Genomic DNA, 17,772 nt, shown 5'->3' with positions numbered 1-17,772 from the left:
ATGTTGTAAGGTGTCATAAACGAAGTGATACTGATTCGTTCGTGTAGAAACATGTGAGCGGGGGTGTTCTACACAATGAGATTGTGTAAGACTGACCCTGAAATAATCACTGTTACGTATTAACACCGTTTATGGATAACACTGATTAATTTCGTTTATTGATGACCTAAATAACTTGATCTAAATCCTGAGCCATCTATGAATTCCTATTTATTCAGGATTCTCCCTTGATCTGCATAAGTGAGAGTAAGCTCATCAGCACTGCTCAATATGCCTCCCATTTCAGGGATAAGACTGGGTAGATAGATGGGGATATAGAATTAGCAAGATGGAATTCACTCCTACCCGATTTAGGGATAGTAAAGAGGTTTTCCCTTAAGGGCTGATCCCGGGTCTTGAATAAGGGGCCTCATCCTCTCACTGGCCCGAGAGGAATTGGATTTAGTGATTTGATCCTACATCAATTGTTCATTAGAGGGATAGTGGTACTTAAGGAGAAAAGATGTAACTCAGGGGTAAAACGGTTTTTTTTACCTAGCTGAGGTTACGAACGGCCTGTGAAGGATCAACTTACCGATGACGGTTATATCGAATGGACACAAATATATCTACTGTGAGGGGAACGCATCTACAGGCTATAGTGGACAGTCCTGTTAGTTAACGAATGTTGATTAACTAAGTTAAAGAGTTTGACCGGTTAGTCTCGAATCGTTGGAGCCCATGATCTGTAGGTCCAACGGGTCTCCATGCTAGCTCATAAAGGATAAAATTGATGAACTAGGTGAAGCAAGAATTTGAAGTGTTCAAATTCAGTTTTTAAGGGAATATTGTATTTTATATGAGATATAATATATAATCTAATTGAAATTTAATTATTATGGAGAGTATGACTTATTTAAATTAGTTTTAAATAAGTTCAAAGCATGAAAAAGAGTTGTAATTTGATTAATGTGATTAATCAAGCTTAGGTGTCAAAAACCAATTAATATGAGATATTGATTTGAAGTGGAAGGCATGCAAGGCTTGTCTTTGCATGCATTTGGTCTTTATATAGGCGATGAAGATCACTTGGATAAGGCTAATGCTTCCTTGCATAAGTGCAGAATTTTTCCACTCAAATTTCTATTGTCTTCTCCTAGCAATTAGTGTTTTCCCTTTGTTTTCACTCAAAATTCGATCCCAGAACCGTGTTCATCAACCCGAGGATAGCATAGATTTGTCATTGGTGGTCCCATTGAGTTAGGAGAAGAAGTTATAATGGAGGTCTTCAAAGGTATGAAGTTAATCTCTTTCTCTTTACCTTTTTCATCATTTTTTCAAGCATGCTTATTTTAGTTAAATTGCTTCATTAAGTGTATTATGATCCTTAGCTTCCGCTGTGCATGTCTAAGAGTTCCATCAAGAACAGCGTTATGAAAACATTTTTCGGGCGAAACGGCCATATTCTCGCCCAAGAAATATTTCAGCGACTTCATTTGCACTAACTGAAATATTCCTCGCTCGTGAAATGTTTCAGTGATTTCCATACTTTGTTGTTTTTGGGTAGAATATGAATGGTCGATGTTGTATTGGTTCGTTTTATGTATCAAATTGCCTTTTTAACATATTTTTCTTATACGAAGCAAGATAAGTAGTTTATAAGAGCTAGGTAATAAAATGATGGCAGAGTACTAATAAGCGAATTTGATTCAGAATATAGATCGGTTTGCCCACATTTCTATGGCTAATTTCTCCCTAAAGAAACTAATGTTGTCCTGAGTTAAGCTGGTCATATTTGACCTTGTTACATCATACTCGAAGTATTTAACACAAAACATCCCGCAGTCGCCAGACCCGCTTTGCTGAGGTGCGGACGTTACTTGATGAATGCGCCATGGCATATACGGTAGTGTCTGCCTCAATACCTGAACACCGGCCCTGTGCATCAACGCCGATAGGACAACAGTCATCAGACGTAACTCCGACTCCAGAGTTGGAAAGGGTGTCATCGACCTCATCAAATCCCACATAATGATCTCATCATCCTGCAGATCGATGTGTACCATAATCCAATGGTTGCCACCGATGTTGTATGGCAGGTAAACAACATCCAGATCAAGCCATCGTGTCTGATAGTCGGTGTGCGTCCCGTCCATATAGCTCAGGATGGTCGTACACTTGCCAACCCAATCGTATTCCGCTGCAACTCTTGCAGGTACTGCGTTCGAGCCGTCATGCGTTGATATAGTTCGTCTGTTCGTCGAAGAAAGTTCTGCAACGAAGAAAAAAGTTCGATTAGCCCATGAATTTGTAAGAATGGTCAGCGTATGAGATATATATATATATTACATACCGCAAGGACAATGTCACTGGTGGTGAATCTTCGACAACACAAGTCCTGCCGTTGCTCAAGTTTGTTCCGCGTGAACATAAACAACGAATCGATCACCTATATAAGTTATTGTTGTTAGAAAAAAACTAAATACCAGTACAACACATATTTAGGGTTTCGAACCCGTACCTCATTCGTCATCCACTTGCCTGAGGTGATAAGGTCACGGAACCATATCTTTCCTCGATCACCATAACATGATTTGCAAGTGGCGCGGTCGGTGTTAGGGTTTGCCAGCCAAGCATGAAACTTTTGGATTTGTTCAGAGCGGACGTGGACTAGTGGGTCATATCGCATTACCTTCTTCCGCTTTCCGTCCACCATGACATTGAACGACCCCGAAGCTTCCATAGGAGCTTCCTCTTCCGAGACCCCTGCCGAGGGTTCTAACGTTCAATGGGCTGCGATAGCACACGTACCTCATCCAAGTCCGGTTGCGACGTCGATGCATGCTCAGCATTATGAGATTTTGCTTCTCCCGGCCCTTCCGCATCAGAGTCTGTGAAATCCTCGGCGTATTCGTCCTGGATAAATTATGTTAGCAAATAAAATCTTGTGTTTAGAGATGAAAAGTCAAAAATAAATAACTCGTTGTCCATAGATGACTCTAACGGAAGCGAAATCGATCATAATATGGTTCACCGGTCTGCTCTGAACAGGAGTCTCCTCGAGAGGGGCAGCCTCAAAACGCGCATGTAGACCGGTATCCATACACTCCTTGTGCACGTCCTCTGTACCCATGTCTTCCTTGCGCGATAAGGCTGGTGGATGTTGTTGATACAGGTAAGAGTAACCTTCTTTAGACCATGCTTACGATCGAATTTGAACTTATGGATTACGAACACATACCTCACGTTCTGGTAAGACCTGGTCCCCAATCGTTTGGCCGGACTGATGTTCCTTTGTCTCGTGCACGATCATATGGGGGGGATCGATGATCATGTCATCCGTGTCGTCCTCGTCCCCAGGAGATGGTGTAGAACCATCGCCATCCTTAGGACCATCACCCCGATCACTTGGTCCCCCACTAGGTGCATCACTCGGACCATCTCCTGGCCCAGGGCCATCACTCGAACCATCTCCTTGCCCAGTACCATCATGAATGCTGCCTCTTCTCATGTCATTCGGGTCGACAGGTAAACCCTATACAATAGAGGACAAGTTAGTTATCGCTATATGAAAACGACATCATACTTATTATAAGTGAAAACTGTTATTACCTTAGCGATTCTTCGCAACAACTTCCGGATGGATTTTAATTCAGCTTAATACCTTCGTACCCATCATCCATGCGCTTGTCCATGCGCTTCATCTGTAACGCCTCGGGTCCCTCAGGCCGTTGGTTAATCTCGAATCAGGAGATTTTCATTTATGTTAAATTAAACTTTAATTAAATTTATATATATATCGGGCTCCGTGTGGTTAGTTTTGTCTTAAGTTGGAATGGATTTCTTTTCTCTTGGGCTTGGTCATGTTGGGCCTTTTGGGTTGGTTTGGTTTTAACACAAAGGAAAAGAAAGTTAATAAAAAGAAAAGAAAAGAAAACACATAGAGTTTTTCTATCTTCTTCTTCCTTCTTGCCCTAGCCGCCGTCACCCCCCCTCCTCGTTGAGTTTCTTCTCCGGCGACCACACCTCACGGCGGCAATTGTAGAGGCGGCGTCTCCTCGAACCAGCAGCAGCGCGACCCCTCGGCGATCTCCATCGGCGGCGGTTCGCGAGCAACGGTAGCAACTCAGCGGCGGCGCGACTTCGAATCCCTTCGGTAGTCGTCGACGACAGCAGTGCGGCGTTTTCCGACAGAGACCCACGAACGGCGGCACGATCTTCCCCTCGGTGGCGTTCGAGCAGCGGCGGCCGGCGACCCACGGCGTTCCAGCGGCTGCAATTCGTAGCAGGTGCAGCGGCGGACTGGAGTGTAGCAGCTTTGTTTGGGTGTTTTTGGCGGCGTCTCAGAGTTTCGATGATGACCTACAACACGTGGAAGCGTGGTTTGGATGACCCAGACGTTGTTTTAGCGTTCAACAACGTCGAAAGAGGAGTTGGAGTATTTTTCTTCTGCTGCAACTCATGGACAGCAGTGTTTCAGTAGCATTCGGGCTTACCCACATCTGTTCGGAGCTCGATTTAGGCTACCCACACCTTGGTGAGCTAGATCTAGGTTACCCACACCTATACGAAGTCGATTTTGTGGTAATGAGTCATTTGAACCCTCTTAGGATTAATTTCGAAGGCTGAAACGTATATGTAACTTGCTGCTTTTCTTGTTTTAGTTCCTCGGTGTGAGATCGACGCAAAACTTAAGGGTGCGGTTGTGTGTAAGTAGACAAGGGGCGTGTTCGTGCGTTAATGTGTGCTAGTTGGTCTCTAATGTGCTGTTTTGTGATGTTTAATATTGATTCTGATACGCTATTGTGCTAGGTAACTCTCGTTTGTGTTAATCTATATACTTGGTGTAGTGTTGAATATTCGTCGGTGATGATGGTGAAATTTTGCCTTGCTAAACGGTTGAGAATTGTTGTGGGATGATGTATGTTTACAAAGGATGCACGTTAAATCAGAATTATTGTGATTATGTTTTCTTATGATGTGGGCGTGCTTGTATAGTTTACATAAGTGTTCATTTATGATGTGAGCGTGCTGGTTGAGCATATATAAACGTTTCTTTATGTTGCGAGCATGCTGGTCTAAGTCATATTATTTTCTTATGAGATGTGGGTGTAATAGAAGCATATTTTCGGACCCTGTTCGCAGGCTAGGGGTTGATGTGGAGTTGGCTATGATAAGGAACGTTGGATTCTTGGGGAAAGTGAATGGGTGAGTGTCAGGGCGTCAGGTATAAATGGTCGGGGGCTGATACGTCACTAATTGAGTATCGAGGCCTCCGGTAGAAATGGTCGAGGGTCGATGCGAGGAGTCTTTTGGAAGGAAAACTATTGGGGCCTTGGGTAAAAATGGTCAAGGGCCGATAGATGGTGAAGTCATCGGGGCTTTGGGTAAAAATGGTCGAGGGCCGATGCAATAGTGTCGGGGCTCTGGGTATAAATGGTCAGGGGCCGACTCTACTCGAAAGAGTTAGCTGTGGAAGGCTGGGATATCTGTGATAAGCGTAGAGGTACTTGAGATGTTAGGAAGACTCGAGGGTGGTAACTAAATTGTTCATGGTTGTGGTTGACGCCGAATCTTATAGAGTGTGTCTATGTTTAATTGCATAATGTGATGAAGAGCATGACTGTGAATGTTACATGATTGTTTGTTGAGCATGATGTTTGTGTGTTGTTGGTGAGGGCTACTTACGGAGTATATTTTATATACTCCCCCCCCCCTCTACAATTATTGTTTCAGGTGAAGGTTTCATTGGCAACCGTGGTGATGAGACGGAGGAGACATGACGAGCGGGGACCATAGGCTGCGTAGTTACTTTTGCTTAGCTTAAGTTTTAGATGGTTAAGACCTTATGTTTTGGTCAATAAACTATTTGTTCTTATTTGAATAATTGGGAGGTTCCCACTTGTTGTTTATTTTATTTCGGGATAGGTGTTTATTTTAGTTTTCTTCCATTCATTGAGTTTTGCCTAGTTGGAATAATAAAGTTGCCTCATGAGGTTGTCCACGAATGATGTTGATTGATATTCTATAGAGTTGATTCATTGTTAAATTGATGAGAGGTGAAGCTTGAGTTTATATAATTTTTTCACAGGGAGTTGACATCTCGTGTTTGGGGTTAAGTTTAGACAGTTGGGTAGTTAACGTGACCTAGAAGTGTGTGGGAAGTTCTGGGGCGTTATATCATCCGTTTCTCAACTTTCCTCAGATGCACACTAGACATGTGTACCTTCTTACCACGTCCCTTCTCCTCCTTCTCCTCACCTCTTCGTGGACGTCTTCTCTGATGCCTTCGTACACGTTCGCTTCTTGTCTCCCGTCATCCTTCTCTGGTCCTGCACGTGCACTTGATGGTTCAGTAGCATCGTTCTCGCGCGGGACTTCGTCCTCACTTTCGGGCTCCGATGGTTCGAACGTCTTATTTAGGAAGGTCGTCTCAGCATCCATTGCTTCAATTGATCGAGTTTTTCCATACGGCAATGGTAATGAACGTGTCGGCATAAATATGGAAATTAAAGAAACTTATAGGTATAAACATGATTGAACTTACTGTGCTAGATCGAAAAATCTCTCTTTCCAGCACATGCCATGCAGTTGAATGGCCACACCTCCACCGAAGAATCCGTGGCACGGCATCAGGATTTACCTTATTGGCCACACGCCTAGATAAGGAAGATATAGTCTCGTAGGCCCACACCTGTAAGTATTAGTTGTGGACGTTATTGACCAGATTAAAGGAACGAAAACTGGAAAAAAGTATTGATGCTCATACCTGGAACGCCTAAGGGAAACCGTAAAGACTGTACAATTTCCTGAACCCGCCATCCTTCGACCTCTTCGTTGGGCCACGCTTCAGACTATATATAGTCTTATCAAAGGACATCATACCCCAGTCGTGGTTGCAGCACGTTTCACAATCATCGACTATTCCCAACAATGTATAATCGTACTTCAGGGTCCTCTCTCTCCCCAATAGAACTAACTCCATTAAGTAAACAATAGATATCTTGGCCGCGTCGAAGTCATCCTCGAACCGTGTGACAATATAAATCTTCTCAAAATCACTTAACAGAATGTCGTTGCTATCATTAAAGTAAAGAGCCCTAAGTCTGTGGGGAGATGTGTCTTTTCTAACAGGACTCCTATCATACTTAAGGCCAGAAATAATGTCAAACTCTCTCCGCCGAAATAACACCTTACTCCCAAACAGGTTGAAGCTAATGGTGTTAGGTGTACTACTATCCTCGATCTCCCTAAGTAGGATTTTGTGTATCAATGACACGTTAAATACGAGGTCCAAGTCAAGGAGGTGGCCGAATACAGTTTTCCTAAACATACTAAGCTGTGGTGGGGTCAATTTACTCTTAATGGCTGTTGTAGTCTTCGCTAGGTGCGACAGATAGGTTAAGTTGGCGGAGGCATTGGATGAGGGAGGGATTTTAGCTACCATTTCCATTTTGAATTAACCTGTAGATTGGTAAATAAAGGATTTTATGATCAGAGAAAATGACAAACCATACATATAAATATATGCTAATAACCATCCAACCCAAAAAAAAAAAACTAATTCTGTAAACTTTCTTGGGCCACATTTCGAGCAAAGTCGTGTACGAGATTCAACACCACTTGAATGATCCTAACATGCAAATTCTAAAGACACAAGAAATTGCACAAGAAATGGGAGATAAATCTCTCAACCAAGCTAATGAGAAAACTCACTTTTCATTCAACTTCCAATTGTGTTTACAACAAGACATCTCAAGGTTATATATAGCCATCCTAGCAAGCCATATGAAAAGTCTTAAGCAAATGAAAAGACTTGTAACTTACAAGAAATGAAAAGACTTGTAAATGAAAAGACATAACTCACAAGAAATAAAAAGACAAGCAAATGAAAGGTTAAGAACATGGAAAGTCAACCAAAATAAGTGCTATCTCGTCCATAATGAGGGATGTGAGTGTTTGACTTGGTTTTTGAATTGAATGAGTTGACTTTGACTTGTCTTCATGGAGTTAACTTTGACCTTGACCAAGTAGACTTTGACTTGCCTTAAAAACACTTAAAAATGCATAACTTGCACCAAATTGAAGTGCATAGTTCCAACTTCTTGCACATCTTCCTTTTAATTCTCGTGTCGAGTTCACGAACGCTTGGACACGAAGTAGTAAGGCTTGTTGAAGCTTTCGAGCTCTTGATCTTGTAATTGGTCCATGAGGCATGACAAAGAGAGCTCCTTGGTTCATATCAATGTTAGCAGTATTAATGAACTCGAACATTTCGCTCGGGAATCATTAATCCTGTAAAAATTCTCGTGGACTTTCTCGGGCGAGAACGAGCACCGAGAATTTTTCCAAAGCCTATAACCCCCCAGTTTCAATTTACTTCACGCGAAATGCCTCGAGAATTTGTAGTGTTATTTATCCGTCTAGCAAAATTCTCGGGGCATCTACTTCGCCCGAAATGCCTTGAGAATTTTTCCAGATGATAAAATAATACTACAAATCCAAACCCACCACGCCCGAAAGACCCCGAGAATTCTTAATTTCTCAAATCCCTAACCTAATTCGCCTGAAAATCACCGAGAAATCTTCAGATTCCTAAGAACACACTCCAAAACGTTGGTAATCCTAACCGACTTCGCCCGAAACCCACCGAGAATTCTCCAGATTCTAAACAATCTAAGCCCTAACCCACTTCCTACGAAATAACTCCGAGAATACCTCCCATTTGAAAAACCCACAACGATGGTCATCTTCAACCTCCCATACACCTCAAACAACCAGAAATCAGTACAAATACTCGCCGGAAACTAAAACCCCTAAAAATCTAAAATGAAATCGACGGAAAAAAAAACGAAATCGAAAAGGAAAATAGGAAATAAATAAAATGGAACCTCTAATCGAATCTTCAATGTCCACGCTACGTTCAAAACGAAATGGAACCTCGAATCGAAGCTTTCTGTGTTGAAGGGAACGGAGGGAATCGAAAATGAGAAGAAGAAGAAGACGCAGAAACGAAACGAAACGGAAGAGAAAGAGGGGGAAAGGCCAATAGTTGGTTTTTGACTTCAGGGGCACAAATGTAATTTGATTTCTTTTTTAATTAATTAAAATAATAAGGTAGGTCATTCAAAACAATTTTAGAGGGCAGAGTTATTTGAGCCAAATAGATACTTGAGAGGGTCATATGAGTCATTTTCCGACTTCAAATCCTTCAAATCCATAGATCGAGTTCCCATTTCAATTAAAGAGAATTAATACCAAATAAGCGGAAGCGTACCTTGATCCATAATTGAATGTCGATTGACGGGTTTGATCTTCCAAGGCTAGATGAATCACGATTTTCTTCTGGTTTCTACTATGTATATTCATAGAAGAGGAAATAGGTTCTCTTGAAGGGATAAGATAAAACTGACGTGAGGATGATCTGACTTGGGGACCATAACCCCTATGTAATCGACCAAAAACCACTGGTCGGTTACAACGTTTTGATATTTTCAATTTGACCCCTCATCAAATTGAAAATTATTTCATGGTATCTATACATTTTGCCCATAGCCATTTTATAATTACTCCATTATACCAAAAGCTTACAAATAATTAGATCACTTATCTCGGTCTAATTAAATAGCAAAAACACAATAAATTAATACATGTGTGGCCCCATATTATTGAAAATTCCAACAAGCTATGCTTGCAAAAGGATGTTGGAGATTGATTAAGAATCCTGATAGTATACTTGTGAGGGTTATGAGGGGTAAATATTTTGTTCATGGTAACTTTACGAGGGCTAAAAGTAGGGAAAAATCATTCCTTTGTATGGCTGCACATTTTAGTTCTTTTGAGACCTCGTTTATATTAAGTTGTTTGTTTATTTACTAAAAAAGAAAAAAAAAGATATGAATCTGTAATTTGACATAGTAAATTAAAAAAAATAAATCCACGCTATGGTACTCGCTACTCTACATAAAATATGATTTACAATACGTGGCACATCTTCTTCTACGTTGAGTTTATGAAAGATGTAAGTTATAGAAATTAAAAAAAAATCATTCTTAATATATAATTAAAATAAAACAAAATTATGGAAAAAAATTAAAATCTTCCATTTTGAAAGGCAATGAGGAACTAGAGACATCTTACAGAAATGGGGATATTGTCAAGCAATATATATTGGAATTGAAGAACCAACAAAGAAAAGAAAGAAGAAAAAGATTCTATAGTTATTATGTTACATTTAATTTTTCCATATTTTTATTCTTCATCGTAAAGGTCACTGAGAAATATATTTTTATCCCTTTCTGGGAGTGTATTTGGACCATTCGTACTTCACCTTGCTTCTATTGGTGTTGGCAGATATTCTTTTGTCCAGGATGTTTTTTGGTCTTTGTTTCGGTTTGCGATTCGTGATGGTCATCATTCTTTTGTTTGGCATGACGCTTGGTTTCCGGGGGTCCAATTTATTCGAGGTTTGGTGATCGGATGCTACAAGCTTGTCCCGGGCAAAGGTTACTTATTTTCCTTTTCCCGATGGTTCGTGGTGCTGGCCTCGGGGGTCGCCCGATCTTCATCAGTTGGTCTTTGAGGTTTCATCTGTTTTGGTTTTTGTTGGGATGGAAGATGTGCCCGTTTGGATTCTAGCACCGTCAGGTCTTTTCTCGGTGTCGAGTGTGTAACGCCTCGTGTCCTTCAGGTTAGTTTAGTCTCGAATTAGGAGATTTTCATTTAATTCTAAATTAATTTTAATTAAATTTATGTATATCGTATTACGCATGATTGGTTTTATCTCAGGTTGGGATGGGTTTTTCTTTTGGGTTTTGTTTATGCTGGGCTTTTAGTTGGGTTGGTTTGGTTTTAAAACAAAGGGCAAAATAAAAGAAACCCTAAGGAAAAGAATCAAATTATTTTTTTTCTCTTCCCCACTTTCAGCCGCCGTACCCCCGCCCACATCGTTCCTTCTTCTTCTCCGTCGACTACCATTCCTCGTCGGTGCCTTCTTCGTCCGGCCAACAGTTCGCGTGCACAGCATCCTTTCGCAATAGCGGCGGCGCACGGCGGCAGCGTCTCCTCCGCGGAACAGCAGCGACGGTGAGCTCGGTGCAGCGGTGCAAAACCCAGGCAGTGTTCGCGGCGTTTCGACTTCGACAGATTTCGGGTATTACCGGCGGTTTCTTCGATTTTGGCTGCGTGAAGCGCGTCTCCATCGGCCAGCCAGCAGCAGGAAGCTTTGGTGGTGGCGTTGTTCGAGTCTGGGCGTGATTTTCTTGTCGAAAGTAGCGTTCGGGCACTTTTGGCATCAACCCACATCAGATCTAACCCGTTACGCATAACCCACCCCTCGTTTAAGCCATTTCAACGTTTTCGGGAAAGACCCAATTGATTTTGGTTGCTTTCGATCGAGAACTAGGAGCGTTAGGCGTGAGTAAGTAGACAAGGGGCGTGTGCGTGCGTTAATGTATATTAGTTGGTTTCCATTGTGCTGTTTTGTGATGTTTAATATTGATTTTGATACGCTATTGTGCTAGGTAACACTCGTTTGTGTTAATCTGTATGCTTGGTGTAGTGTTGAATATTTGTCGGTGATAATGGTGGAATTTTGTATTGTTAAGCTGCTGAGAATTGTTGTGGAATGATGTGTGTTTACAAAGGATGCTCGTTAAAATGGAATTATTGCGATTATGCTTTAGTTCCACCTGTTATAGGTCGACCCCCGCAATACTGTACTCTGGTAATGGATCGTCCCTCATGGCAGATAGGGAGGTAGATGGGGAGGGGCCTCCGCAGAGTATGCAGATCTAGCCTTACGTTGCTCAACTCGTCCCCTCCAAAATGTACGAAGGGAATCCCTTCGAGTTGGCCTTTACTAGAGATATGTGTGAAGTCCCTAAGTCTAGGGGTGAAAGAATGTGGACCGAACCGACGAACCGAACTGAATCGATAGAGTTCGATTCGGTTATGTTGAATTTTGTGTCGGTTCGATTCGAGTCTGACCAACTAATTCCTTTAAATAGATTTACCCTAATTTTTCTCCCCTTCTTTTCCTTCCCAGCCGCTTTCCTCCTGTAACGCCCCGCGTTACTCAGGTTAGTTTATCTCGAATCCCCGGGACTCTTTTCTTAGAAATTTCTTTTTATTTTTTTTTATTTAATTTCATTGTTCATTTCATTTTATTTCGAGCTGCTGTGGTAATTGTTATGAGTGTTGAAGTGTACTTACATATCCAATTATTGTGTAACGAGGAAATTATTTTCTCTATAATTGTTCTGGTCCGTTTGGCCCAAATTAAGTATCTAAGTAAGTTGGCCTTTCTTGTTTTAAAACAAGTGAGAAAGAGAAAAGGGCCTAGCTCAAGTGGGTCCCTTCTTGTTAAAACAAAAGGAAGGTAAGAGGAAACCCTAGCCCCCAACAACCCTCCCCCTTTCGTGAACCTCTTCTTCCCCTCCCCGTTTTAGTTTTCGTTTTCCTTTCTTCTACCGGCGCCTTAACCCTCCCCGAAACACTCGACGGACGGCGACCACCGGCGATTTGACAGCAGCGGCAGCAGGCGATGGCGCGGCAGGCAACGGCGGCGGCGACTCTGGGCAGCGGCGGTGTGCGGCGTCAGGCAGCAACGGGCAGGTGCGCGCGGGTGACGGCAGCAGCAGTTCGCGGGCAACGGGCAGCAGCGTTGCGCGGGCATTGGCAGCAGCATTGTATTGGTGTCAGGCAGCGGCGGAGGTGCACGGCGCGTCGGGCAGCAACAGTGGTGCGCTGGTTCCGATAGCAGCAGGTCGTGGCGCGGGTTCTTGCTGCACACAGCGTCGTGGGCATCGTTTTGGTGAATTTTTACTGCTAAAATAGTCCGGACAGCAGCAGTTTCCGATCCCGGCACCTACCCATAACCATTAGAGGCTCGATTTACACAACCTACAACCATTCGAGTTAGGCCTGAGCTACCCGCACCTAGACGAAGTCGATTTTTGCGGTAATGGACATTGCAATATCTCTTAGAATGAATTTAGACGGCTGGAAATTTTGTATTAATTATTTCGTTGTCTATTGTTGTTTAGGTGGTGGGTTGACGCAAGATATAGGAGCATAGCAGTGTGTAAGTAGCACCAGGGGGCGTGTGCGTGCGTTATTTAGTGTTAACGGAAATGGTTTTGGTGCTGTTTTTTAATTAGTTGAATGGTTTTGGTGCTGATTTTTAATTAGTTGAATGGTTTTGGTTCTGATTTTTAATTAGCTGAATGGTTTTGGTGCTGATTTTTAATTTAGAATAATTTATTTCGTGCATTAGAAAATTGTTAGCCGTGGTTTGTGAACTCTCAGTGATTATCGTTGTGTTACGTGTTGTTGTTTCATTGCTAGACATTATGATTTTTTTTTTGTAGTTGAAACTCTCAGTGACGAAATGCATGAGTTGATAGCCTGTTATATAGTTTTATATTATTTTGTTGGAAGCTGCTGAGTTAGTGTATTGTTGGTACGAAGAAAAGCATGCTGGTAAAATTGAGCTGTGAATTAAAATGTGGAAGACTTATTTATAGGTTGTCTTTGGAAGATTAGTGGGAATTGTCACGAGCGATGGGACGGGTTAGTGGTTCGTTAACCTGTAGGGTGTCTGAATTGAAAATGCATACTAGTCGCATGGTTATTCAAAGCTTTGAGTGGGTGCCTTCGGAATAAATGGCAAGGCCGAACATCAGGTTTTTATGGAGAAGTATTACGGTCTTGGGAATAAATATCAAGAACCAATACGCCGGGTAGTCATCGGTGCCTTGGGAATAAATGTCAAGGACTGGTGCACAGTTCTAGACCTTGGGAATAAATGGCAAGGTCGAACTTCAAGTTTCTGTAGAGAAGTGCTGGGACCTTGGGAATAAATGTCAAGGGCCAAAACGATTAGAGGAGTTAAGAAAGGAGACTGGTTTTATGTCTATGGTGACTGGTTGCCAAGAACCGTGGGGCAAGCTGAGTTGTCGAGTCTCCTGCAGCTTTAGAAACTTAGGTACCACCTATCCTCTTGGGTCAGCAATTCATCGTTCTCGAGCTGTAGCTTGCATTCTAACTGCTCTTTCCTTTTCAGTTCTACCCAAGCCCGTACCTCGTTGCAACAAGCTGACCTCAGAGTACCTTCAGAAGATTCCCAAGATTTGTAGGGTAGCTCGACACTACTTAGCTCTGCTAGTGGACGACAACTGTCACACCTTTACTTAATAGCTCGAGGGTAAAGTGCAAATGCACCTGTCTCAAGTAATACTATGGAAATATTCCAAGTTCGTCTCCACATGGACTAATTTTCTTTTAAAATAAAATTACCAACTGCTTGAATTAGCAATCGGGTCTGGAAAAAAAATTGGTGAAATTGTTGGAACACAATTTAAAAACACACGAAAAATTAGAATTTAAGAACTCAACCCCCTACTACTGTTTAATTCTAAAAAGATGAGTTATATCTACCAAATGTGTCCACATTGATACGAATTCATTTGTGACCAATTACGTGTAGCAAAGGAGCAATTGCAAGAAGCAAGACAAATAAGATTTAAGAGGCTTTCACACTACATCTTCAAAAGCTTATTAATGCATAAGAACCGACAAAGAGTTTTGAGCCCAAATTTATTTATAATGTTACTTCAACAAGTCAAGTAAAGAATGGATCAAAGATGGCAGGGAAAACTTGTCTATTTTTAGAGATGGCACAGAGGACAAAAAACAGTGTGCAGAAATGTGAAGAGGTGCCTTGGCAGATTTTGTACCTCTTGGGATTTTTTGAAGTCAAAGTTGGTCAAACTCTATCCAAACGTGAAGCGTCTCCTACAAAATGTAATTAAGACAATTTGGAGCATTTTTATGCTTTTTGTTACGCATTTAGACGTCTAGATTGATGTGCAATCAAGTTCTAAATGTCTTATTTTCTTCAATTTACATTGATTTTGGAAGGACTTTTTGGTAACCTCATGTTGAACGATCATTTGACCTATTTAAACGCATGTAATGCTCTTGTTATTACAGATTATTAAGATTTATTCATATTGAAATTAACAACTTTTGTTCCTTAACACATTTTGTGTTGTCTTTTTCAAATCCTGCTTTAGGTTTGATGTTAGACTGATTCATTGGATTAGTCGCGATCAAGCTAATTCTGGAGTGAGTCATCTTAGGACCTAGGAGTGACCATCATATATTATAGGTTTGATCTAAGAGTGATTCATCCGTCTAACCCTACTTTTGGTTGGTATCATTCGGTAAGTTAGTCACTTTTGTGAATGTTTACAAGAATTTCATAAAGGACCTCAAGCTTTGTAAACCCCGAGCAACCTTGGCACTTATCACGCATTTACGCTCAACTTATGCAAGTATTTACATATATTTACGAAACACTAGAATTCTAAATAAAGCAAACTTCAACTTACGTTTAACAGATAAGAGAGCCTATGTCTAGGAATTTTTTGGGTATTAAAATATATAGGTAAAATTAAAGAGTAAAAAAAATTGCAATTACTTGGCCCTGAATAGTTAAATAATATTATGACCGCAAAATTTCGAATAAATTTTAGTCTTTTAGACTTTTATGTTTCTTAACTTAAATTCCAACAAATTAGCTTAAAATGTCTATAAGTTAATTTCTTTATTTTTTTCTCCAGTTTTGTAATTTACAAATTTCGACAAAAATTTCTATTTTATTTTTCTTAAGATTTTGCAATATCAGATTGCAATCTGTGGTATTGAAAATGTAAGCATTAATTAAATCGTTTTGGATTGATGAAATAATACAATGAAAAACTTAATTAATATTCTGCGTGCAAAATTTCGAATAAATTTTAGGCTTTTAGAATTTTATGTTTTCTTAACTTAAATTCCAACAAATTAGCTTAAAATATCCCTAAGTTAATTTCTTTATTTTTTGTCTCCAGTTTTGTAATTTACAAATTTCAACAAAAATTTGTATTTTATTTTTCTTAAGATTTGCAATATCAAATGGCAATCTATTGTATTGAAAATGTAAGAATTATTTAAATCTTTTTGGATTGATGAAAAAAAATCCATGGAAAATTGACTTCATCACGAAAAGCAATTTTAGTGACGTTTTAACATACATCACTCAAATATAGTTTTCCAACTTATAGTGATGTATAAACAACATCACGTAAAGCCTTACATTTTCATGAATAACCCTAAAATCTTCTTATCGTATCGTGACGATTCTAACACGTCACGAAAAATAATCTTCCGTGATGTTTTCTACGCGTCATGAAAAAGCCGTCAATCCGAAGAACTTCGTCTTTTCCTACCAAAAATGCGCCTCAAGTTTTTCGTAACGTTTTTTAGACGTCACGAAAAATAAGTTTTGGGCAACTTATCGTGACGCATAAAATTCGTCACGAAAACACAACAATCTGGAACACTCCGTCATTTCCCGCCAAAAACGCACCTCAAGTTTTCCCTCAAAAAATGTTTTTTTTAACTTTCGTGATGTATTTAAACAATGTTGAATAGTATTTTATTGTTCACTGCCGTCATAAAATCCCAAAATTCTAGTAGTGTTAAATAATGATATTTGTTTAATAAAGTCGATCTATCTTCAACGATGTGTGTACTGTTTTTAGTTTTTATTTTTTTTAGTGTTGTTACTATTGTTTTTTTTTTTTTGGTTCTGGTTTTATAATTGTTATATTATTTTTTTTTATATTATGTTATTTTATTTAAAATTAGTTTGCATATTTTAATTTTAATTTGGTAACTTAAAGGGGTTATAGATTCAAATTTTATAAGAAATTTAGCATGTTTATTACATATTGAAATAAAACTTTTAGACCATTATAATATTTTTTAATTTATAAATTTACAAAATATGTCATAAAAAATTAATGGTAAATAGTAAACTAATTAATAAATTTAAATAATAAATATCAACCATAACGGAATCTAAAAAGTTTATTTTTTAGACCGCATGAAATCTAATAAATTCTAATATGTAAAAGGTGGCCGTTTAATTTATGAACATCTTGATTATTTTCATTAATAATAACTAATAATAGAATTTCAAAAAATTTATAAATTTTCATCATCTAGTGAATTAAATAGGTATTTCCTGCTAAATTAATGATAAATAGTACATTATTAAAAAAATTATAAATAGTAAATATCAACCATAACAATTGCATGGAATCTAAAAAGTTTATTTTTCTTAGGACATGGAATATGAAAAGTTAGAATACGTAAAAGGTTGTTATTTTTAATTTATGATTAATTATTTTCACTAATAATAACACATAATAGAATTTCAAAAGTCTGAGAATTCTAAAACATTGGTAACTTTTTTCATCAATCATCTAGTAATATAAATAGACATTTTCTTCTATCATTTTTTAGTAACACTTTGAGCAACGCTTTTTCTTTACTTTGAGTTCTCTCCCATTTGTTGCTTTAAAGCAACTCAAGAGTCAAGACATACGTGCTAAGTTCAAATCGGCACAAAATTTATAAATTAAAGCTATATTCTAATTTCCTAAGTATTAGTTATAATTTTACTTTGATAAAATTAAATGATTATTTTACCTAACAAGATAAATCTATCTTTAAGAATGCGTGTATTGATAGTTTCATTTAAAAAAAATTGTTACTATTGTTTTTATTTTTGTTATTACATCGATGGCTATATTATTATATTTTTTTTGTTAATATTTTTTTATGATTTGTATTATTATATTTTTTATTTATTTAAAATGTTTGTACATGTTTTAATTTTAATTTGGTAACACAATCATATAGGTTCAAATTTTATAATAAATTTAACATCTTTGTTAAAAT

General features: G+C 39.2%; 2 protein-coding genes across 2 annotated transcripts; both read right to left on the bottom strand.

Moving 5' to 3' along the window:
• Window positions 1–1,688: 1,688 nt before the first annotated feature.
• Window positions 1,689–2,135, bottom strand: LOC148209665 (uncharacterized). Its single transcript, XM_088126943.1, has one exon. It carries the CDS (start codon window positions 2,133–2,135, stop codon window positions 1,689–1,691), a length of 447 nt encoding a protein of 148 aa, XP_087983069.1.
• Window positions 2,136–6,757: 4,622 nt separating this feature from the next.
• LOC111025666 (uncharacterized) lies at window positions 6,758–7,426 on the bottom strand. Its single transcript, XM_022303561.1, has one exon. It carries the CDS (start codon window positions 7,424–7,426, stop codon window positions 6,758–6,760), a length of 669 nt encoding a protein of 222 aa, XP_022159253.1.
• Between the last annotated feature and the right edge of the window lie 10,346 nt (window positions 7,427–17,772).

The sequence above is a fragment of the Momordica charantia genome, assembly GCF_013281855.1.
Source record: "Momordica charantia cultivar OHB3-1 chromosome 8 unlocalized genomic scaffold, Mcharantia_2.0 BLBB01000008.1, whole genome shotgun sequence".
Taxonomy (NCBI): Eukaryota; Viridiplantae; Streptophyta; class Magnoliopsida; order Cucurbitales; family Cucurbitaceae; genus Momordica; species Momordica charantia.
This window is presented reverse-complemented; position numbering and strand designations above follow the sequence as displayed.

Coding starts and splice junctions, on each gene's coding strand:
- LOC148209665 (XM_088126943.1), bottom strand. CDS start 2,135: ATGGACGGGACGCACACCGACTATCAGACACGATGGCTTGATCTGGAT.
- LOC111025666 (XM_022303561.1), bottom strand. CDS start 7,426: ATGGTAGCTAAAATCCCTCCCTCATCCAATGCCTCCGCCAACTTAACC.